The following is a 24346-nucleotide window of genomic DNA, read 5'->3' as shown; positions in this document are numbered from 1 at the left end:
ATTTCCTAATGCAACATTGGCATAGTGCTGCATTATTCAGCAACTCCATCCAGCCCATACTACAGCAGCTGGAACACGATGTTCACTCGTCTGCCTCGTGTCGTTATCTGTTCAGCAGCTTTGGCAGGTCTGTCCAAGAAGCTCTGCTCGATCAGCTTCAGGTTCTTCAGGGGTTTTGAGATGCTGCTGCTGGTTTATTCATCAAAACACACAAGCTGACAACCTGACAGGCCCCTGCAGCAACACAGGGCTCTCGCTATTCTATATATGTAGCTTTCACCATCCATACCCTCTCCATCCTCACCTCCTCATCATTACTATTCCTCATGTCACTGCCGAAAAATATGCTTCCAGTGTTTTGGCCTCGAAAGCCAGTCATATCAGGAGTGTATTCAGGAGAGTATTGAGGCAGTCATGTTGAGGCTCCCTGTTATGAGTCTCATTATTCAGCCTTTATCTCAGCATCCTCTCTGAAGATCATTAATAAAGTGATACAAAACTATATTAAAACATTGAACAGCAGGGAGGAGACTAATTATGACCTAATCGGCTTTGCGTGTTTCATATGATTGATTGCTGAATGTTTGTTGTCTTTTGTGATTTGTTTTATATTTTTTTGCTGTGGTGGCAAAGATGCTACCAGCGGAAACACTGTGGTGCTCTCGCTTTTCTGCAGTCCAGCCAAAAGTATATAAGTATATCTTTTCTTCCTATTTGGCAGTGCCTTTCCTGGTGCACTGTGCTAATTACGATACAGCGTCCCCACATCAGCGCAATGCCGAAAGCGCAGTTACAAATGACAGAAATCAACACTGATAGAAAACTGTGAAGACACCTGTGAGAGTTCTGTCGGGACCTGGAGGCAGCATGAAATTTGATGGAGGCGGACACCTCGTAATTCTCTATGCAGGAAAAACCCTGGATGGGAAACTGTTTAGCAAACAGTTGCTGATTCAGACATCCAGCAGTTACAGAGCAACATTATCAGTCATTTGGAATCGCGTTCCTGGCCACCTGTATCTAAGTCCAATATTTATTCTTCTTTTAGCTCTTTTTTTGGTCTCTACCAACTCCTGAGGGAAATATCTGGCTCTTTAGCAGCTAAATGCTATGTTCACCTGCTAGTCGCTAACTCTGTCCGTCTGGCATTTAGTGCTGAGCATATAGTTTACAATGGGTAAACTTTTTCGCTGAAAACAGCTGTCTGCTGCAGCACTGAGAGTAAACTAAAACAGTGAAGTTGCGGGCCATGAAACCAAAACAATAAGCCAAAAGACTGCTCTGTAGAGCTGAGAACTGCAGAATCAGGTAATAATTCTCTGTGGGTTTGTCAGTAAGAGATACCTCTTTTTCACATGACACAGTTATTTGATCAATTGTTTGATAATGTAAAAATATTGACTGGTGCAGCTTTAAGTATAGAACACCTGTAGTAAATGGGCTGAAACAGCTGACTCTATATTTAAAACACATGCACACACGCCAAACGCACGCACATGCCTTTCATGTCAATCAATTTATTATTTGTCACATGAAATCATATAAAAATTTAATTTCAGTTAAATGTATTACGTCTGTCCTTCAATTTATGCAAACAGTAATGGGATGACAAAATAGAGGTTCTGAGTCTGTATGTGTAAATGCATTTTTAACAGTGAGGTGAGAACAGGAGTGTGTCCATGCCTCAGTACCCACACACAAACACATTGTGCGTCCCTCCCCAGCTGTTCCTTTGGGGGTCTGGTTCAGACAGCTGTCCCTCTGGTGTGAACAGAACAGAGCTCATACTGTTCTGAAAAAAAGACATGCTCAGCACATTGTTCAGAGGTCTCTCTCCCTCTTTCGCTCCCTCTCTTTCTCTTTGGCTCAGCGGGGTTCTGTCAGGCAGGCCAAACAAAAGACACTGGAAACACCCAACACTGGCACAACCAGCCACAATGAGCATGGAAATAACTATCCTCCCTACCTTCGCCTTAAAGGCAGTGGAACAAATGCATTAGGGTGTAATTAATATTTATTTTTATTTTAAATGTATTGCACATTTTTGTATTAAACTAATTATCCTGTGTAAAAAAAAAAATACTAAGAATAAAACACCAAACGTTTAAGATGCCACAGCTCAATTTGAGGTCTTGAAATTGCTTGCTTAGTCTGTCCAATACATTATGAAAAAGATATAAGATATGTAATAAATAACCACTGACTGATCATTTTAACACCAAAAGGGCTAGCTGTTGGTCATAGAATTGAGCTTGAAAACATCTTTGAAGGTTTCTGGCTAAAGTGAAAGGGCTAAGATAAGAAAATGAAAATCCTGACATAAAGGTCAGATAGAAGGACTCACCCAGACCAGACGTGTAGATGGCCTTCACAGACTTCTTCATCTTGTACAGAACACTTCGGTCCACATCCAGAGCCTGGACAGACACACAAAGAAGCAGACCTTGAGATATCACCACTCAAGTTAGATTTCAAGTTGATTAAAGAAATATGTCATTTTTAGAGTACGGCAATTTTTGAGTTGTTATTTCTGTAAATTATGTTTAAAAAAAAAAGAAATCAGTCAGTCAATGTAAATCACGCTTGTCGCCATTTTTCTGACACTATTTCTCATGACCGTTGCTAGGTAGCAAGCCATGTATGAGGATGACATCCCATTTTTAAGTGGTGGGTACAGTTTCTGTGTGTGTGTGTGTGTCTATGCCATCTCCACTCTGACTGCAAGTAATGAATTATTCAAGGCAAAGCTAAGAATAGACCTGAACTCCATCATCGGTTATTGTGTGTGTGTGTGTGTGTGTGTGTGTGTGTGTGTGTGTGTGTGTGTGTGTGTGTGTTATTAGTATAATAGCTTGTAGGGCAAGAGCAGTGAGCATCTGAGCTCTCTTACATGAAGGACAATTTCCCTGAGAGGTGTATACACGGGCACACACACAAGCCTATGACTAACCACAGTGACACACACACTTTCACATGCATTGAGCCCAGACGCACACACTAACCAGAACAAACACTGGGAGTCCAGCTGAGACAATGCAGCACTGTACCAGTGATGAGTGAGGGAGTCTCTCGGGATGAGGGGGATTTTGGAAAATGAGTTTTTAGGGACTTTATTAAGTATGTCCGGCGCCACTTTTCCCTACCCTGCTCCCCAACTGACTGACACATATCAGATCCCCCTAGACCCTTTGACAACAAAAACACACAATGGCCCTCATTCAGCTGCAACACACAAAAAATACTATACACACCCACACTGCACAGCAACACCACTAGATGTGATGACAACATGTTTTAAATCTATAAATCTGTGCAGTATTAGCTGTTTACTATTGCGAAATGGAAAAATCACTCAGCACTTAGTTTTCCATGTGGGGACACACACACACACACACACGAGAGAAGACAAGCGTGACTCTGAAGGGATAATGACAAAAATATAGTCACAGAGGGACGGGCAGAATGAAAAATTAACCCAGAGATTAAAGAAAAGAGGAAGATTGACAATTAGCTCTGATACACGGCAGATTTATCACCATCTGCAAGCGTATCCATAGCATTTTTGGAGGTGTCCTTTTTTATTATTACACTTTTATTAAATAATAAGGCTTGCTAAGCTTCAGGGAAAAGGAGCAGTGGCTCTACATCACACAGTAAAGGCCACACATTAATAGCTGAGGCGAATGGTTAAACAGCCATCTAGTAACAACATTTACTCTGTCAGATTCGGCTCAGCAGTTGAGTTGAGTTGAGTTTTTACAAGTTGGGAAGAGTAAAGCCAAACAGCCTAATCAGTCACAAGCAGGTGCTAATGTGTGAAAAACAAAAACTCAAGGCCGCACTGCAATTCAGACACAAGGCTGAAGTTAGTTAGATAATCACAAGCTGGACACACATTTTACCATATCGGCCATTTTCAAAGACATGTCGGAGTAGGGAAAAGCACAAGGTGTAATTGATAACGACTGAATGAAATTCCATTTAGCTGCTTCAGTTTCAGGGTCCTGGTATTGTGCATGCTGGCTCACGGTCATCGTTAATGTTATTAGTAACACCTGTGCTTTTCCTGTTATAATAAGTCAAACTATCTGCTGTGAAAAGGCTTCAGAGCCCACAGTGGCTGTCATTGCAACCAATTTCCTCATCTATGTTGCTCCACGAGCTGTGTCAAAATTATTCAGAAACATTTTTAGAGAGGTGGACAACACCAGACCTGAATTTACTGTTGAATACATTTTTCCAGCTATATGTGGCTTTATTACTTCTTCACCTTTCACGGCTTTAGCAAGGATCTCAACAGCGTTGTTGAGTTGCTACATAAGTTACAGTCTCACTCACACCAGATCTCAAGAGACAAACACCTTAAAACAAAATGATAAGAATCCAAATGACAAAATAAATAATCAGTGTAATAAAAAAAATACAAATCAGTGTAGGTTAGATTTAAAAAGAATAATCACAACCTTTACCCAACAAGTGTGTTTACACAAATAAACTCCTTTTAGAAAAAGTTATACATACTAAAAATAAAATCTGATGTATGATGGGTAAATTAAAAGAAGCGGACCAGAAGCTACTTGTTCCTCTGAGTAAAAGCAAGACTTGCAGTGCTGTGGTTTTAGTTCCTTCAACTACTGTTGAATCACTCATCTGTTACATATGCCATTATTGTATTAGCTCTGTCTGGCTCGGACAGACTGACTGCAACTGTAGCTCAGACCCCACACAGCCATGTGTGTCTGTATACTGTTAAAACAGTTATTTTCAAAACAAACGCAGAGAAAGAAAATTGAGAAAATACAGCTGCAGAGTACTGTCTACACCACCAAACCAATCCAACCACACCGACTTTTTAAGGGTAACTGGAGACAGCCACGGAGTGTTTTCTTAGCATAGCTGATACAACCTTGGGCTCTGCTCTCTATGTTAAATCTACTTCCAGTACTCAGAGCGAATGCCTTGAGAGCACTGAAAGCATCTCTGCTAATAGCTGAGCTTTTGTTAGACAGTAAAAGGCTGGACAGTGGATCTGGGTTTAACATGAGACATGGAAGGTCTTGAATTTCAGTTTGACCATACTGTATGGATATTTAAATCTCTAAATTGACATATCTTTCACAGAACTGCATCACTCATTCCTGTTCAGTATTGCAGGAAGCATTTCAAAATTAGCCTATGAAACCTGACTTTAAAACTGTCATTTATTGATTATTTGATGCTGTGAATGTGTTTGGTGGGGAGGATGTGAGGTCAAACAAGGGTGAGCTAATGAAGTTAAAGCATGGAACGGTGTTTACCAGCTGAGTGGAGCAAAGAACCAATAAGACACCAGACTGTCGGTGTGTGTTTCATTCATAATTTCATAAGAGAAATGCAAAAATGTGTTGAGACATGTTTGATTCAATACATCAACTGTAATGTTATTATGTGCCTTTCTGTTAATGGCTGTCAGTGCTTAAATATTGGTTAAAATTAATGCAAGTCACATATTCTTGTAGTTAAGCATGTCATCAGAGTTAGATAACTTCACAATGTACACAAAATAATAAATATGACAAAAGAGGAGGCAAATACAAACGCAGCACTCTGACCAACTCAGCTGGGCCCCCTGGCAGTAGCGTTGATGTTTTTGTAGAGTAAGACAAGCCAAATGGACAAGAGATTTATAACAATTTGTTCACTTTGTGACTAAAGCTTTTGGTGCATATGCTGCATTAACACAGTCAGATGGCAGCTATGTGTTCTGCTATAGTGTCGTGTTAATTGCTTTGGTATTAGAAACTTCAATTTGACCTCATAATATCATAATCATGAGCAGCCTCCTGACCTCAAATGTTTCCCAAACACGTTTTGAAAATCGTGATGAATTAAGTTATACTGGGAAAGCTCCCGAGTAAGAGTGTGTTGAACTCCGTTAATATGAAGCAGGCTTGTGCTAAAACAGAGCATGTCATAATGTTATCTGCATATGCAAATTACAACACCAGATAAGACTTTTGTAAACTTTTGCAGCTTTAAGAGCAAAACCTTTGCTGTATCCCAATTCCATACTACAATTCAAAGCAAGTTTGGAGTGTGTAGTGTGAAAATGACAAAAATTCTAAGTACACTCAGAAAAGGCAGTATGCACTAAATCTGCTTGATTTTGGGGTGTCCCACAAGCAATGCACAAAGGAATTAGAGGAGCTTATTATGGTTTCAAAAAATACAAAAGCAGATGGTGGTGAATCTGCTCCCAGCAGATCTTGGAAAATAAAACAGTAGCATAGATTTAGCGTTACTTTTTGTTTACTTGGCAGGGGCTTTTCAGTTCGACTGACATCAGCTGGTACACATACTACCTGGCTCATTTCCTGTCAGTATAAAATAGTAAACGCTATCAACACTTTGTTATAGTAACTACGACGGTCTACTGGCACATTGGTAGATAAGCCCCTGTTTGACCTCCACATGACGTCAGTAATCAGCCTGTGAATCCGTTTGACCACTCAAAGCTTTACATTGACATGTACATCACAGCTCCCATAAACCCAAGGTCTCCCTCGCTCTCACACAAACACACACACATAATCAGGCAGCATCACGCTCCAGCAGACCCTTTCAATCTGCACAGAGTGGTCTGAGGGGGGAAAGGGGCGAGACAAGAGGGTGGCAGACAGGCGGGGTAATAAACCAATCGCAGCTTAACACAACACACTGCTCTAAATCGTTCACACTCAAAACACACAGGACTCTTTAATCACTTTCACACATTTCCACTCCAATGTGCTCTCCATGGTTGGGCAAAGTGACTGTTCTCCGAGCACCGGGCCACCCTATGTGCGAGCCCTCGTTTGTAGCACTCTAAAATTAGAAACTTTTAACCCAAAAAAGAACTATTCGCAGCTAGAGGGGAATTCCACTGCCGTGTAGCGTTTCAACAGCGCAGGATCAGAGCTGAATCCTCACACAATAGACCGAGCCTCCGAGCCTGGAGCTGCTTCACAAGCTCACTTTACATGACGTTACTGCGATGTCAGCATTTTTCCTCTTCTGATAGCAGCTCAGAGTAACTAACCAGAGTGGCTCTTTTCTCCCTTCCTGCCGCTGACTTTGGCCCTATCAGAAGGAGGAGGAACCCCAAACTGAATTGAATTAATTTAATGCATGATGACATCATCATCACCATCATAATCATTGTGATTACAATCAGGCGCCACCTGCTGCCAGCCAATCTACAGAGACTATCACAACACTGATGGGTCATGAATGTCATCGCCACGGTGATCCATTCACTTATGGTGGTGCATTTCCTGAATAGTAGAGTAACGTGTGTCAGGTTACAGATCTCTGTGAGCACAGTACAGATAGATAATATCTAATGTGTGTGCATGGACAGAGAGAGGGAAAGAAGATACTGTAAACTTAATTAATTAATGTTGAGGATGCTCAGATAGATTACAGTATACATTTACATTCAGAGGTAAGCGGTTTGTTTCCATCCTGAAAATATGTAATGTTTGGTCATTCTGAATGAGCTTTTGCCGCTCTAGCCGCTGGCCACTCCCCCTCTCACGCTGTGGACCAGAGACCGAGAGCAGCGGAGCTTTGGCAGCTAAAATGTGACATACACCTCAGACCCACTAAAATGTGCAAAGTTGCACTACTTTGGACTGTCTTTGACCTTGAATAAACAAAGGACAATTCCCGAATTTAAGGACGTTTCAGAATCCCACATATGCAAAGCACAACCAGCTACAGACAACAAGCTGACAGAGCGTGATGCAGGCAATCTATTTTATAAAGCCAGACGTATCTGTATATATGTGTGTGTCCGTGTTTGGGGGGGAAGGTAACTTGCACATCTGCATGTGGCGTCTCACGCAGACGCCACATGCAGAACGCTTTAGAACAGATATGTGCTGATTAGCTCTCATAAATGGGCCAGTTGGGTAGCGCACTGCCATGAGTCCATGACGCCATGACATGTCTGATTACTCCACATTTTCATTGTGATCTTCTGTGATTACATTCTGAATCTGCAGCATTCTCTATCAGGTAAATATAGTAGTACGATGTCTTCCTCTGATGTAGAAGTAACCTACACTGTAAGTCAGTAGTAGGCTATACAGTGGAGTTGCATATTAAGTGGTTTGGGGTCCTTCTGTAAGTAATTTTGGGGTACAATTTGATTTTGAAGAATTCTACAAGCAGCAATACCACAGGCCAAGCAATCGGCCCGTTCCAAACAGGCACATTTTCAACGGGCACTGCACTAGTGTGAAAAAAAAAGAGCAAATCCTGAGGAGATTTCCCTCTCACAGGCTTCACAACCACATCCTGTTGGCCCTGCAGTTACCACAACCACCATTGGAAGAAAAGAAAAAAAAACAGCATAAGCAGACAAGAGCCCCAATATAGGTGACCGATTTCTGTATAAAGTAGCATTTTTGACTGCTGTCACAAGGCAAAGCTCAGCTGGGTAAGCACATACTTCAACTACGAGGACCCAAACTAGAGCGAATGGATGCAATGTGCTTGGCCCAGCATTTGTCAAGGTCTTCAAAACCAAAACAAGAAGGGGAAATTAGAAAAAGAGGGTCTCCAAGTCTTCACATAGTGCAGCCATTGTCCACTTTCTGAGTTGTTCACATGAAATATAAGTCCCTTTATACAGCTACAACCCAAGAAGAATGCAAAACTAATTCTGGATACCAAACTAGGTGGGGGAATTTATTATCGATTGGTTTCCATCAAAAAGTGTACTGCAGCTAACAATTCTTTTTTAATTAATTGTATTGATTATTCTGCTGAAAAATAGTTTATTAATGAATTAATTGTTTGGTCTTTGACAAATCTGAAAATAGTGAAAAATGCACATCACAAGTTCCCAGAATTTGAGGTGGTCTTCAAAATGCTTGTTTTGTCTGAACAACTCTTCTAAAAGGAAAGATATTCAATGTACATAATTATACTAATATAATTGCAGCTAGTGTGACTGAAAAAGATATAAAAAGGGAATAAATAAAGAGAAGAAATAAAGGGAAGTGTGAGTGAGTGAGTGAGTGAGTGAGTGAGTATCTTTATAGCATGAATTATATTTAATTGATTTTTTTTCATCATTTAAATAAAATAATTCGGTCATCCTCAAAGACAAAAGGCTATTTTAAGTATTCCAACACTAATGTAAACTCCTGTGAACAAAAAGCTGACTTCACGTGAAAACAGAGGCACGGGGGAAGAGGGCATGACACCGCTGACTACAGTATGTCCAGCTAAGAGGCCTGTTTTATCGTAGTGCTCTCCACCTCTTTACTCGGCTGTCTGAAGAAGAAAGACATTCCAGGATGATTGCATGCCGGAGTGACTGACAGACCCGGCAGAGAGTGAGCCCCATTGTTCCTGCCGACTAACTATCTGCTGATGACAGCATGTCTGCTTGGCAAGACGCTGTCCCGCTTTTCTCAGAGGCCCCCATCCCCAAACAGCATACACACATGTTCAATTATGACAAAAACACAATACAAGCAACCCTCCCAGTCTGTAGTATTACTATTGGCATCACCACACACATTTTTTAAGCTTGGTTCAGGTTGCTTTATTTGTACCCGTAGGTATATTTGTTTTGCAGCAAGAATATGACATCCTTTATGAAACACAACTATGAAAACTGACTACTACCAAAAACTGATACGTACTCAAAATTTGACACAAATAGTCAAGGTTCCACCAATCAGGACATAAAAGAGAGAGAGAGAAATATGAATCACGCCCACACGCACACACACACACACCCACACACCCACAGTCTGGTGTCTCTTTATAACTTGTCTACTAACCTTGCCTAACCCTTTAAGCCCTCTCCCTCCGACAGTAATGCGAGGAATCAGTCTGCCGCATATACTGTGGAAATCAGGCAATAAGAAGGCTGCAGTCTGGGATGCAATTATCCAATTTATTTGATGCACGTGTGGGTACAATATCTGTGACGGCTGTGCTGGGTTGTAATCCATGTTTTATGAAGGTGCCAGATGTTAAACCATCAAAACTTTAAACCCAAACAAACTTCACTCCTCAAAGAAAACTACTGAAACATCTAAGAGTTTTAAAAGGGCTAGCTCTTGTATAACCGAACATAAATAAAAAGCCCTGGTTTTGGTGCGAAAATCATGGGCAAGACTTGACATTACGTTAATCATATTTATTCCACCACAGCGGTAATGTTTGGACAAGCAGCAAAAAGTGAAACTGGATCTTTCAGCGATATGGTTCTTATCCATTTTCCTCTTAGAACAATTTTCAAATCAATAACTGCCACTGGCGGTGGCACATTCACAATATTCATCCTCGAGACATTAAGCATCAAGCCACAATTACAGATGAGCTGTGATATTTTAACAAAAACCCAAATTACATTTGAGTAAAAGTATAGGTCAGACTACCAGCCACCATATATAGCAGTCCATTAGTGGGACTGTCAAGTAGAGGTGGGGGAAAAATTGATCATAGTATCTTGATATTTTCCGTGGCAATACTGTATCCATACACCAAGTATACATTTTTTTCATTACATGAGTTGCACATGAGAATTTAACTTTTTATTCAATTTAATTTTAACCTTTGTGTTTACTTTAAAAGTAGATGTATGTTATTTCACTACATGTTTTATTTTATTTACATTTAACAGTAATATAATTTCAGATTCCCCAGTTGCTGAAGGGCCTATACAATTTTCTTTGAACAAGTTGCATTGTTTAAAATACCTGTACTGTACTGCAGTGCATACCTGTTTTCATTTAATTAAGGTGGACTAGACTGTAATACAAACGGTTCAGTTTGTCAGGTGCATACAACATTTATGACTGCTTGACAATCCCATTTTGCAGCAATAAAATTGAAGTGAGATAAACAGAGAAATGTATATTTTTAGATTAAAACAGATGTTGTAGTTTTCCTTTGGGAACCTACTTTGAAGTTGAAAAAAAGGTAATAAATTGCGATATATATCGCAGAATATAGCAATATGTTTAAAATCGCTAATAATATCGTATCGTGACACAAGTATTGTGAGAATATCGGACTGTGGGGCCTCTGGTGATTCACACCCCTACCGTCAAGATGGTTGCCCACCTCCCCCTGCCTCCTCCTCCTTGCAACACAGCAGCGGCACATAGCATCCCCATGGGTGTTAACAGGGAGAACACATAATGTTGATGTAGTACACCACAATTCTGTTTTCCTTATGGCTGCCAGCAGTTATGCTAAGTCACCTGAATGCAATCTATGGAGATTTCCCCCGTAGAAAAAGAAATACAATACCATATCATTAGTAGTCTTGTCCACTACATTAGTGGTTCTCAAACATTTTCACATCAAGGACCTCTAAACTGACACAAATTAGACCACGGACCCCCATCTGATAAGGCTTTGTCCCAGGGTCCTCCACCTGATAGATTTTTGCTTGTAGATGTTTTATTACAGAAAGTGAATGAAACCTGTATGCAAAATAGTCATACAATCTGTCATCATGTTAATTATGGATGAAATTATAGTGAAAATAAATGATTCCCCTTTTTGTTGGGGACCTCCTGGAATCCCTTCAAGGACCCCTGGGGGTCCCCGGTCTCCATTTTGAGAACCACTACATTACAGGATCTCTCTCTCTCTCTCTCTCTCTCTCTCTCTCTCTCTCTCTCTCTCTCTCTCTCTCTCTCTCTCTCTCTCTCTCTCTCTCTCTCTCTCTCTCTCTCTCTCTCTCTCTCTCTCTCTCTCTCTCTCTCTCTCTCTCTCTCTCTCTCTCTCTCTCTCTCTCTCTCTCTCTCTCTCTCTAGGCTGTTCACTGTAACTTTTTCTGTTACATATTAGAGATAGCACCACTGTAAGACCGACTCTTAACTTCAGCCTGAGTATATTCAATGGACTCAGCACTACAAATCCACGGTAAGAAAAAAAAATCTGAAAACACCCTTTAAAGTGTTTCATTCACAACTTTTCTCTAAGTTGAGTGAGTAGAGTCAATATTGGGATAGAAGTGGGTTCCTTCGAGCATACCGCTAACAGGCCATGGTTGCAGGGTTTCTCTGTTCTGTCAGACAGCTAAGATGTGTGTAGTCAGCCTGCCCCCTGGGAGGGGGGGGGATGGAAAACTCCAGCATGCAAGTTCAGTGGAAGTGTGGATCAGAGAGAAAGGGAGGGGGAGGGTGCTTTTTACTATGTCATAAGACTGTCTGACACGAGCTCATTAACACACACAAACGCATGCACGGATATTGAAACTCCAAGACTGACAAACTAGAAGGATAGGATTTTTTTTTGATTCAGTTTCTGTTCAGGTTTTTCAGCCTGGCTGCAACTATTCAAACATGTCATTTACCTTCAAGCCTTTTGGTATTTTAGCACCAGGACACTTTACAGCTCCTTAGTGAGCACTACAAAGACCACTGTTGGAACAGAGCCTTGGCCGTCCGCTGCCAGAAGTCCCACTGAGATGACAACATCAACTGCAGTGCTTAAAGTGTTTGAGAAAACAATCTTTCATGTTAACTGCTGAGGCGTTGTTTAGGGCGTTTTTACAAGGTGAGAGACCAGGGCAGAACTTTTGTTTCCGTGGTTTTCCCAGACGGCTGGTGATAATACTACGGTGGCAATGTCTCTTTTTTTGTATCTGACTTGTCAGAGCCCCAACCGGTTACTAACAAGAATTGTTCTCATTTGAAGATTAGAATTTTGTCACTGCCTGCATTTCTTCAAACATCCTTTATTTATTTATTTTTTTAAAAGGAGGGTTACACATGTGTCAGGCCCTAAAATACAATGGATAAAAAAAAAAATTTAAAAAAAAAAAAATCACAGTGGAGACCTATTGGCGCCAAGTTTAAAACCTGTTATAATGGTCTCCCTGGCTTTGAGGGGAGTCTTTAATGAAGTTTGTAAACTAGCAGGAGACTGATCAAAACCACGTTGGAAGGAGGGGCCGGGGAAATAAGGACCAAATGTGCTGCGCTTTGAGGTAGGAAAAAAACTCCCCTAACTTCACCTTGGAGTCTCTCTTTGGCTCTTTTCACAAAAACTTACTTGTCAACCTCATGATGTCAAAGCAGTGAGGCCAGAGGCAAGGTGGCCAACAGTTACTGCACACTTCTTTTTTTTAAAGATTATTTTTTAGGCCTTTATTTTCACAGGACAGATGAAGAAATGAAAGGGGAGAGAAAAGGGGAATGACATGCAGCAAAGGGCCACAGGTAGTGTGAAAATTGTCTAATTGCAATTGTTGTTGTTTTTTTTACATAATTGCAGTTTCTTGTTTGATGGCAATTAATTGCTATCATTAGCTAAGGTCTGGAAAACTATACAATGCTGTACTATTGTCAATTTTATGTTCATCTAAGAAAGAAACACAATGTTTAATGATAATAAAGAGGTGTGGTTTACTTCATAGACTGTGTACCTATGTTATTACATTATCTGGGTCACATAATGGTGATATAACCAAAAGATGTATCCTGGAATTCATTGAAAACTTGAGTTTGGAAAAGTAATATATAAATACATATTTTTAAATTTGACTGAAAAGAGACAATGTTATTGTTATTCATTGTACAGCAGAATTTGGAAATGTTACAGGCCTAATGACCTGCTTTATCCTGGAAAACGCTGTAATAAAACACTACAGAAAGCGTGCATGTGTGTGTGTGTGTGTGTGTGTGTGTGTGTGTGTGTGTGTGTGTGTGTGTGTGTGTGTGTGTGTGAGTGAGTGAGTGAGAAAGATTGTAGGTTTGAGAGCTCATTTCAGTGGCACAAAAAAAAAAATGGTTTCAAATAAGTCCTTCTGAACTCCGCTGGGAACATACAACATGAAGAGAGTTTCCCTTGACGGAAACCTATCCTTTCAATGAAACTGAGACAATCTGAAGGGTCGACTCCAGGAGAACTTTACCAAAAGTCTCTTCAGATAAAACTTGCAGTGAGAAAGGTTTCATTTTAAATGTACTTAAGGTTCTACAACTCTTGCAACAATAAAGATGTATCCTACTGTGCAAAAGACAGAAGGAATTCAGGATTTTCGGACCATTGGAATATTAAAGGTCCAGTGTGTAACGTGTTTAGTTGTTCATTATCAAAATCTGTGTTGCCTGTTCACAAACCTGTCCTTTTTCATGAATATTTACCACCACCATCAATTCCAAGTATTCCTTTAGGCTTGAAATGTTACATTTGCATTCACATGAACTGGGGTAGACGCTCCATATTCATGCGCCACGTTAGCTGGTAAGGGACATACAGGACATACTGCTCTGCCTTTCGCGTTTTTGCTGTCACATGATAAACTCACAGGTGCTGCTAATGCTGCCAATTGGGTATCGTAGCTTCCCGGCCCCGGCAAGTTTGAAGAAGGAAACATGGAGGACCATATGTATTCAAAATCCAAATTTCAGGAACAGGAGTCTTCTTCTTCGCCCAGAAAAAGAAAAAGGATATTGAAAAGAGCAAGAGACCGGCTTTTTGAAGCGTGAAGGCTACCGTAGCTGTAATACGTACTTTGAACTGCGTGGCGCGAGAGAGTTGATTGCGATATATGATCTCAACGCTAGATGGGAGAAATTCCTACACATTGGATCTTTAAATAAATAATTACATATACAGCAAAACACGGACTAATTTAAAATGATAATGAGCAAAATGTCTTCAGACATCAAATTTGGTCCCAGCTATGTCATAAACAATTGGACTTCAGATCTCTTGAGAGCCTCCAAGATTCAAAACCTTTCCCCACCAGAGAGGAAAAAGTGTGGGTCTGTTCCCTGAGTGAAAGTGACAGCAGGACAACACAACTGTGAAGATTCACCCCTCCCACCCCACCCTGGCCCCCAGCAGAGCCAAGTGGCCAGGACTACAAATCAATGGTGGAGTTCATTAATGAAGAGGCAGGGCCTGTCAGGGAACAATAGACATCAACAGGAGCCGCCTCAGATAATCTGGGCCAGGACACTCTGATGGATGAGATGAGCTTTAAATTCCCATTTACCCACAGTAACCCTGGTGTCTAACCCCCTAACCTCTGTGAAGGACAGAGAGCAGCCAGTCTCGCCTTTCACCTCAATCCCCTACACCATGCTGGACTGAGAGTTTCACCATCCTCCAAACCAAGCAGACCTACCGGACTGCCAATGGCCAATGGGCTCCAAACAATAAATTCACTCCCACCATCCGCACTGGGGCTGAACGATTAATTGAATTTGCAATAATATCGCGATATGTTACAAAGCAATTTCCTAATCGCAAAGGCTACAATTTGGTCACATGACTCGCGAGAGCAAATCAGTCTGCACTCCGGAGAGAAAGCATCAACTTAACGCTACGCCGTACCTTGAGCTGATTTCTGTCATTCAAACAACTCGGAGTTGTAGTTTAAAACTGTTACAGCCATTTTAATAAAATGAAGAGTTTCATTCAGGCTCGAGTCCATACATGCAGTTAATGGATACAGGCACGCAGAACTGAAGGCTCGGTTGGCAACGATTAGCTCCGATTAGCGATTAGCTCCGTTATAAATATATGGAGTGGAGGAGCTGCCACTGAGAGGGGTAACAACCAGACTCTGATAAATGACGTTCGGGGAGCTCGTTTGCGGCACGCAACTTCACGAGGAGGAGGGGCTGGAGGCAGCTCCTCTGTTGCGCTGTAAAAAAATACACCGTTATATATATATATATATAATATATATATATATATATATATATATATATATATATATATATATATATATATATATATATATATTTTTTTTTTTTTTTTTTCTCTTTCAATCCACATGTTTACTATAGTAAATAATAATTTATAAAAATTTCATATGAATGTTAACACCAAGCTTGGTCAGTGCTCAATATACTACTGTGATGGAAGTAGTTAAATAAAAGATGTCATTCATATAAAATTCATGCATCACCTAATTTCATCATCACATACAGGCCTGGCCTCCAGGAAATAAGTTTGTTTAATCTATCTAATCATGTGTTGTTCATACTATACAATGATTTATTGTTTGTCTTGGTTGAATAATACAGAAGACAAAAAGCTAAAAAAATAAATCGCATATTAAATCGCAATCGCAATATTTGGAGAGAAAAAAAAAAATCGCAATTAGATTATTTTCAAAAATCGTTCAGCCCTAATCCACACTCAATAAGGATAGACGGTGTACAAGAGTGAGTAAAATCATATCACATCAAAACAGTCAAACCCACCCCCCCTACCAATCAGGGGATAAGGGAGATCATGGCTTTGAATTGATTGGGACAGGACTGTGACCTTCACCCCTGGTTGATCCGTGGGGAGGGCTGCTGCATCATAATGAGGGCCGGGTCTGAGCCTGTCTCTGGGTGATAACACAGACCCTGCTGTACCCGGCAAGGCTGGAGAGAGACCTCTCGTTTCAAACAAAGATCCAATAGGAATCACTGAGATCCCCCATCAAGGATAAAAAGGGTCTTTGCTACTAAGGTAAGGGTGAACCACCACTGAATCTGAAAGTTAGATTCCCAGACTACGGGCTTTGTCTCCTGAACTTTTCGGCACTAAATAGGTAGTTCAGTACACAACTAAAATATGTCTTATTAATCGAATATAGTGTAATTACTGTTCACCTTATGGCATATGCACAACATAAATTCAAAAGTGCAACCAAGAAGTAAAAGGTGGCACAATAAATTAAGTTGTTGACTGTTAACTAAACCCAGCTAGCAAAGTTAGCTCAGCTCATACAGCTAGCATCATGAGTATGAACAACACAAATGAGGTGCCAGAGATTGCGCTCCCACATCACCCGTTTGGGATCATTTACCAAACTAAACTCTTGCTGTGAACACAGCATTCAATTATATGCTAACAGTGCCTGAACCCCAACTATAAAAATTGAGTGCACCTATATCCAAGACCAAAACAATGACACTAAGACTTTCCTATCGTTCTTGAGCACAAATGCATCTGGAACAGCTAATTAAGGAAACTCGTGAACAATTCTTACCTAAAAACCGACAGTTCAGGAGGTGTCATTGGCTTTGCTTTAATCTACTTGGCCTACTCTGGTGTACTAACTACAGTAAGGCAAAGTCAAGGGACAGTAGGGACAGCCGATGTAGAGTGAGGGTGAAGAGAGGAAACAGAACTGTAGTGATCCTGCCAGAAATCCCATTTTAATTATAGGAAGCATTAAGCGTCTTAGGTGGTATCCTGAAAAATGGCCATAGTGGCTGGGGGTTTGGACTGCTCACTTGGGCCAGACTGCACATTTAGGCCATGTGTGCGTTAGAGCTTATATATTCATCAGTGTGTCTCTAAAGCTATTAAATGTGGATTGTCCCTGCATCGATAATCCTACTGTCTGGAGCCTTGTTAAAACTTTCCTCCAGGCCACCTGTTGCAGGGGGGCAGCTGTTGTCCCCAGCCAGGCCAGCCCTTCCCGCCAACCTTTCCTGGAATGGGGGAAGGAATCAGGGCAGATAAAGGCTAGGGCTTCCCTTGGCCCGGGAACTACTCCAGCATCAACACAAGCGGTCAGACTGTCACATGGAGAAGAGTTACGAGAGCACACTTGCCTTCGGGTGTTAACACATCAGCCATAAATTGTTACACTTTAAATGAGACGTTTCAGTACAATGCAGTAGTAGAGACAAAGTGTTTAGTTCTGCAACAACCTTTAATGCAAAAACAGAGCAGTGTATCCACAGAGGCAGTTGGAAATTAAATGAGATATCATCTTGTGTTAGCAGAAGATACAGGTTCATGTCAAGTTAAAGTACCCAAAACAACCGGTAGCCTGAGATTAAGCTTAGTGGTGCTATAAAGAGATAATAGACTAAAGATGCTCACAGCGGGCACTCACCTGCTTTAACACTCAAGTTTATTGAGAATCTACTTACTATTTTACAAGCCCAATTACCTTGTTGTTCACCAACATCAGAAACAGTCCATGAGAACCAGACTGGAGGCTGGTATGGCCTGCACAGCCAGTGTCAACAGTTGCCTGCGGATGCTGCAAATACCGTCCCCATTCCCAGAGGTACACCCTAATAACCTCTCAACAAAATCAAGCAACAAGGCAGCATGCCATACAAGTGCATAGCTGGCATACCAGTGTGATGAACCTCTGCTGGATGAAATAATAGCCAGATGGAAGACTAATGATGCTAGCCTTTAGGACTGAGTCACTCTCAACCCCCCTCAACACCACTAATGACCCAAGAAAAGCTGACTGGGCTATAAATAAATGTTATATGGGCGAAAAATTAATAAACTTGACAAAGGGATATGGAACGGGAGGGAGAGGCCTAGTGGATGGTGGATTTCTGGCACTACACAAGGGAGGATATAGACCATGCAGCAGCTCTGTTTTCTCTCTATGGATAAAGGCCTACAATTATTGCAGTATTGTTGATGGTTGTTTGGGTTCATGCAAGGAACAGGATCCCCACAGCTTCTACAATAATTAAGTAATTTCTCCAACATCATTTAGAGAGCAGTCTTTCTCAGTTTGAAAGGATCTCAAAAGGCACCGATAATCAGTTGCCTTACATAAAGATTTTAAGTGTACTTTGTATTGTATTACTGTTTTGTTTTGTGCCGTTTTGTATGTTTTTCTATTAAGCTGTGTGTATTTTTACAAGGCCCATCTAGGGACAAGTGTTGCAAACTAGCTTAGTTCATGACTGCTGTGGTATGTGGTATTAGTTGATGCTATGTACTTGTCCCTGTAAAAATACACATTACGTAAATGTATACAAGCAGGGCTAGAGAGATAGGCATGCTGAGGATATCAAGCGCAGAACTTTGCTTATGGGCCAGGAGGGTCTGAAACAACTTGGGGATATTTCTATTCATGCGTCAATAACAAGGGATGTCCAAGATCGCATTACAAGCATGCACTCTACCTGTCAAGCCACTGTAAATTACAAAAGCAGCTGTACTGTCACGAAACATATTATGTCTCTGTCTGAGCAACTATATGCAGCTGACACACTGATCAAAGGGCTACACTGCTGACAACACAAAAGCTTGTCTTGAATGTCAAGAAGTGATGGTTGTTTTGTAGCCACAAGCCCTAATACTCAGCAATCTTCTGCAGTCTACTGTTTGAGTCAGATCCGTTCATACTCAACTCATTGTGTTCAGTTTGATGTAATACACAGTCCCAATAACTGATCCCCTCTGCCAGAGAATTAATACACCATTAAAGCTTTTGACGCCTGCCACAACTGCTCAGTGAGCCATAAGTGCAACACACAAATGCACTTGACATTTGTTCAAGGAGATAACTCTATTGATTGCATAATTTTAGGAGTCTCTCTCTGCCGGGAAGGATTTGGTAACTGGGGCATAAAAAATAGATACAAGACAACTACAATGTGTGCCAGTTTCTGGCCTCAGACAAACATCCAGCAGACATCCCCATGAGTTTTTCTTAGACGAGACAAAAAGCACAGGGGCATTTTCATCAAGATCAATACTTAACACAGAGGTCAGCTCAGCCCTCGGGGCCGATGCCTCCTTCAAATGGAACTGGTTAGGTCGCGCATTTCAATGTCACACTTATAAACCAAGAAAGCAAAAGATCCTAGAGCTTTTATTTCTGAAAAGTCTGGACTCTGGTCTTGCCATAGGATAGTCAACACAAGTGTGGAGGAAGAAAAGCCATGTTTACAGTAGCACAGAGGGGGGTCATGACACAAAGCCCGGCATCCTCTTACTGGCTAAAGACGTTTTTGGTTTTACCAACACACACTTGCAAACATACACACGCGTGTGCACACACACACACACACACACACAAGCTCTTTGAATGGCCTCTTAATAGACAGGAAAACTACTAGCCGAATTAAGGTTGTGTCAGATGCAATTAAAGCTTAGAAAGAAGTAATTACACAACATTTGTGCACTCATCCATTAACGTAAAACCTCTGAGCGTTTGAGTCTCCTCTCCTGTTAATGTGTTTAAAGGCTTCCTGTAAACAACCAGACCAGAGGTCAGTTTTAAAGGTCTTTTAAGAAGGTGAGTGCATCAGCTATTTTAAACAAATGCAAGCCGATTTGGAAATACAGAGCAATTGATGGACTCTCAACTCTGTTTATTGGTCTTGGGCAGTGCTATTGCATATGTGAAAATGGTTGTATAAAGCCTTTTGTGGCTCCAGAGGGAGCCGCACAAAGTCTGATTAATTTGTCAGTTTGGGCTGAAGACTACAAGTTTGAAAATTTAAACTATCTGGGGGTGTGGACTTAGAAAGTACTGAGCTTACTACTAGGGCTGAATCTCATGTCTCTTATTTGATGGCTCCTCGCTTGAACCAGAAGTTATTCTGGCCCTTCTTCGTGAAGGTCTTCTCAAAGCTCTTATTCCTGCCTTGAGGAGCAAGGATCTAGGAGGGATCTCCAAGGAGCTGTGAGTGAGGATACACAAGAGCAGCCTTCCCAGAAGCTGTGCAGCTAAAAGACATTGCTAACTCTGCCCATACAGCTGACAAATTCATGCGATGCTTCAAAAGGAAAGGACACCTCATCCCTCTAAAAACACATTTCCTCGTTTCCTCTCTCCTCGCATGATTTCCTCGCGTCTCTCCCATGCTTCCTCTTTGGGACGAACTAAGAGGCGAGGAATGGAAGCAAGGAACCGTGGATGCAATTTAAGAGAACTGAGATTCAACCCATAGGTCTGCTTCTTTTTGATCATTTTGTATTTAAACTGTCCATTGTGAGTCTACCAAAGTTATAGGAGTGTAGTTCGGTGGAGTACTTTATTTTTACACAGTGCATAATCATACACTTCACTTGCTTGCACTTTGAAAATAGGCTGCTAGATGCATACTGTAAAGTAAATATATGCACATAGTATTAAAATGTTTATAAATACATCAATAGGGCAACAGAAGATTGTGGGCAAAAATATTGAAGTCAGCAACAAAACATACATCAACACTCATAGGCACCAATTCACAAAAAAACAAGGCGTTTTCTAAAATTTTACACCAGCCCCCTGTAGCATCACCGAACACTGTGCTGCTCCATGCAGCCAGTCCTCAACTGTCAGTTCAAGGGTAAAAGCTAAGAAGGCAGCGCTTGTATAACAAACTGCTGTTCTAGAGAAGGTCGGAATCAGCACAATGTTTGAAACTCAGCACAATGCTGAAAACAGCTAAATCTGATATTTGCGTTTCATTTAGTCTTCATGAATACACAGTATATGGCTGCATCATTACACTCAAGGGTGAAAGAGTCATCCTCTTGAGGATTCTTCAAAATTTTCAAGAAACACTAACAGGAATATTAAAAAAAGTTGGTTTTTTAATCTTCAAAAAAAATACCAGCTACTTGGGGACGCCTGTGTACATATGTAAATGAGCTTTTATTTGTGTGCGTATGTTTGAGATGCCAGGAAGGCGGGCAGACAATAAGTGGAAGCGTTCCCTATCCACTGCAGTGTTTAATTGGTCAAACAGACCAGCGTGAGCGAGGTCCTGTTGTCCCATTACTAAGGCCTTGTGTTCCATGAATCCGAGAGTGGGGTAAGGCTGGGCAATATATCGATATTATATCGATATCGTGATATGACACTAGATATCGTCTTAGATTTTGGATATTGTAATATCGTGATATGACATAAGTGTTGTCTTTTACTAGTTTTAAAAGCTGCATTACAGTAAAGGGATGTACTTTTCTGAACTTACCAGACTGTTCTAGCTGTTCTATTATTTGCATTTCCCCCACTTAGACATTATGGTCACATTACTGATGATTATTTATCTAAAATCTAAGTGTGAAGATATTTTGTTAAAGCACCAATTTTCAACCCTAGAATATCACCACAATATTGATATCGAGGTATTTGGTCAAGAATATCGTGATATCGGATTTACTCCATATCGCCCAGCCCTAGAGTGCGGAGGTCAATGTAAAACACCAACATGCTACACCTCATCTCTGCAACAACAATTCAGCAGCTTCAACTGCAGCTCATCACTAGAACAAAATTGCTGAATTTGATTCTCACACCAACCTCACCAGCCAGCAATTACTGCTGAGCTACTATTTAAAAAAAGAAATATCCACGCACGTATTTGCTTACTTCTACAGAAAAGCACATTCCACTCTAAGCAGTGCAAATCCTTCCCAATAGCAGAGTAATTGCTATTTTAAAACAGCAGCAGCAGCAGCAGAGGTTTGAACGAAACGGTGGATAGCGAGGTGTCTGACGCCCAAGTGAAGCACCTGCCAGCGTGAGCAGGTGTGTATGTCTGGCTGCCTGGCTCACCACTCCACAAACACAGGTTAAAATAAAGTAGGAGTAAAGCTGACAGACACCACGACTTATCTGGCCTCTGCACAAATCATGCATGCGGATGTTTTTACAATAAAATGTTGCAACACAACATTGTCACAATTCCATTCAGATGACAAGTAAAACTTTGCACAGCAACAGTCCATTTCCTCATACAATACCTAACATCTACAAGCGTGCCCTCACGTAACAGAGCGGAGACACACTAACACACAGAACACACTGAGCTGCTCATGTGGGAAATTCTATTTTTACCATCAGGCAGGGCGAGGCTCTACCATACAGCACACAAAGTAGGGAAACTATAACAAGGGAGGGAGGGAGGCAGTTGAGGGCTGTCGGGGAACAAAGCGGAAGTGTCCTTCTTCCTGATGACCTGCAACAAAGTGTTCTCTGTGCACATACAGTGTGATGGGACTGTAAAGTGGGGAAACAGAGTAACATTTCTTCCTCTATCACTGTGGGAATGAATATTTAACAAAAATACTTGCATTTATCCCTAGTAAAAAGTGCTGTATACTTTTCTCACTTTACACTATATGTTTTGCGGTCTATTATCTTATAATGTCATTGTGTTTCTCAATGTTACTCATGTTTTTGTCTCCGCTTTGCAAAGGACACATACTGCATGTGTGTCTGTCCTGGAAGAGGGATCCCTCCTCTGTTGCTCTTCCTGAGGTTTCTTCTCTTTTCCCCGTTAAAACAATGTCTTTTTAGAGAGTGTTTCCTTACCCTAATTGAGGGTCTACAGATAGTGGGGTGGGGGTCACATGTTGGACAGATTGTAAAGCCCTTTGAGGCAAATGTGTGATTCATGATTTTGAGCTATATGCAACTGATTTGACTATACCTGCTCTTTCTGGGTACTCGTTAAAGGGGACAGAAATAATTATAAAACTACTGTAGCCTATAATGGCACACTAGAGACCCAGTACAGTAATACAAATCTTGATGAACAATGGCTGGGCTGGTTAGAATAGGAATATGGAGCATGAGGGATGGGTAGAGGTGCAGTGGAGGGCAATTTTCCTTTTCAAATTGTATAGAGGTGACCTACAACTCTGAGCTGACATACATCCTTATTATTAACCAAACATTAGGCTACGTAAATATCATTGACGGATAACCCAAGAGAAAGTATTTTTTTATTTGGTCAGATTATTATTATTAATGGGGACTACAATCCCAGTCCCACCATAGTCACTCACCTCCTCCAGAGCAGCCACCGTATTCCTGCAGTGGGACATCCTGGTGGTGAAGTTAGAGGCAGTCGGCGATTTATAATCTTCATTCGTCTCTGCCACAAACTCTGAAACTGTTATTTGGTCCGGCATAATTAATCCCTTTGCTGGTAATAAGAAGAATAAGCACTTTTTGTAATCCCCCTTTTCGTCTGTACGGTTTTAGGACATACAAGTTCACAGCAATAGCAGCAGCAGTAGTGTCTCTGTGGTCTCTGAAGGTCCCCGCGGGTAGTAAACCATCTCGGTGTATGTTTATGTCATTCCCTTGTTTGCAACACAATCCAGAGGAGCGGTGTTGCACGCTGCTGGCTCGAGGAGTTGCACACCGCGCTGTGCTACAAGGTGATGGGTAGGTTATATCCCCCCCCTGGCTTTCAGCCCACTACTCTCTATACTCTCAGTTTCACAGATCGTCCTCTGGTCACAGAAGAAAGTGAAGCTTCTTCGGCTTAGCGTATGTTATCCTCTCTCGATGTTCCCTAACCTCCGACAGCGCGGGTTGAACAACTTCTTCCTCTTATCCCGGGGAAACAACAACCAGGCGTTTCAACGGGAGCGCAAGAAATTGACAAAGGTAGAGGAGGGGATTCAATGGACGCGCAACAGCCAATGAGGGACACCAGCTGGTAATTGGGAGCCAATCAGGATTCATGGGGGGCGTGGACTCCTTCCTGCTGCCTTTATGTGCCCCTCGTAAACGAAGGACTCTTAGCGATGTGTGGCATTTAAGCCCTCAACTGCCTTAACAATCAAAAGTTTACCCAGGCTATGCAAAAAAGTATTGGTCTTGTGGCCA

At 41.3% G+C, this 24346-nt stretch overlaps 1 protein-coding gene across 1 annotated transcript; it reads right to left on the bottom strand.

Annotated features, from left to right (window-relative positions):
* Positions 1–1880: 1880 nt before the first annotated feature.
* Positions 1881–24125, bottom strand: LOC120548923 (arf-GAP with SH3 domain, ANK repeat and PH domain-containing protein 2-like). The gene is made up of 3 exons (XM_039785430.1): positions 23515–24125; positions 2345–2417; positions 1881–1972 (listed from the first exon to the last, which is right to left on the bottom strand). Exons 1-3 carry the CDS (start codon positions 23638–23640, stop codon positions 1881–1883), a joined length of 291 nt encoding a protein of 96 aa, XP_039641364.1. The 5' UTR covers positions 23641–24125.
* Positions 24126–24346: the final 221 nt, after the last annotated feature.

The sequence above is a fragment of the Perca fluviatilis genome, chromosome 20 (assembly GCF_010015445.1).
Source record: "Perca fluviatilis chromosome 20, GENO_Pfluv_1.0, whole genome shotgun sequence".
Classification (NCBI taxonomy): domain Eukaryota; kingdom Metazoa; phylum Chordata; class Actinopteri; order Perciformes; family Percidae; genus Perca; species Perca fluviatilis.
The sequence above is the reverse complement of the archived record's forward strand: the minus strand, read 5'-3'. Positions and strand labels throughout refer to the sequence as shown.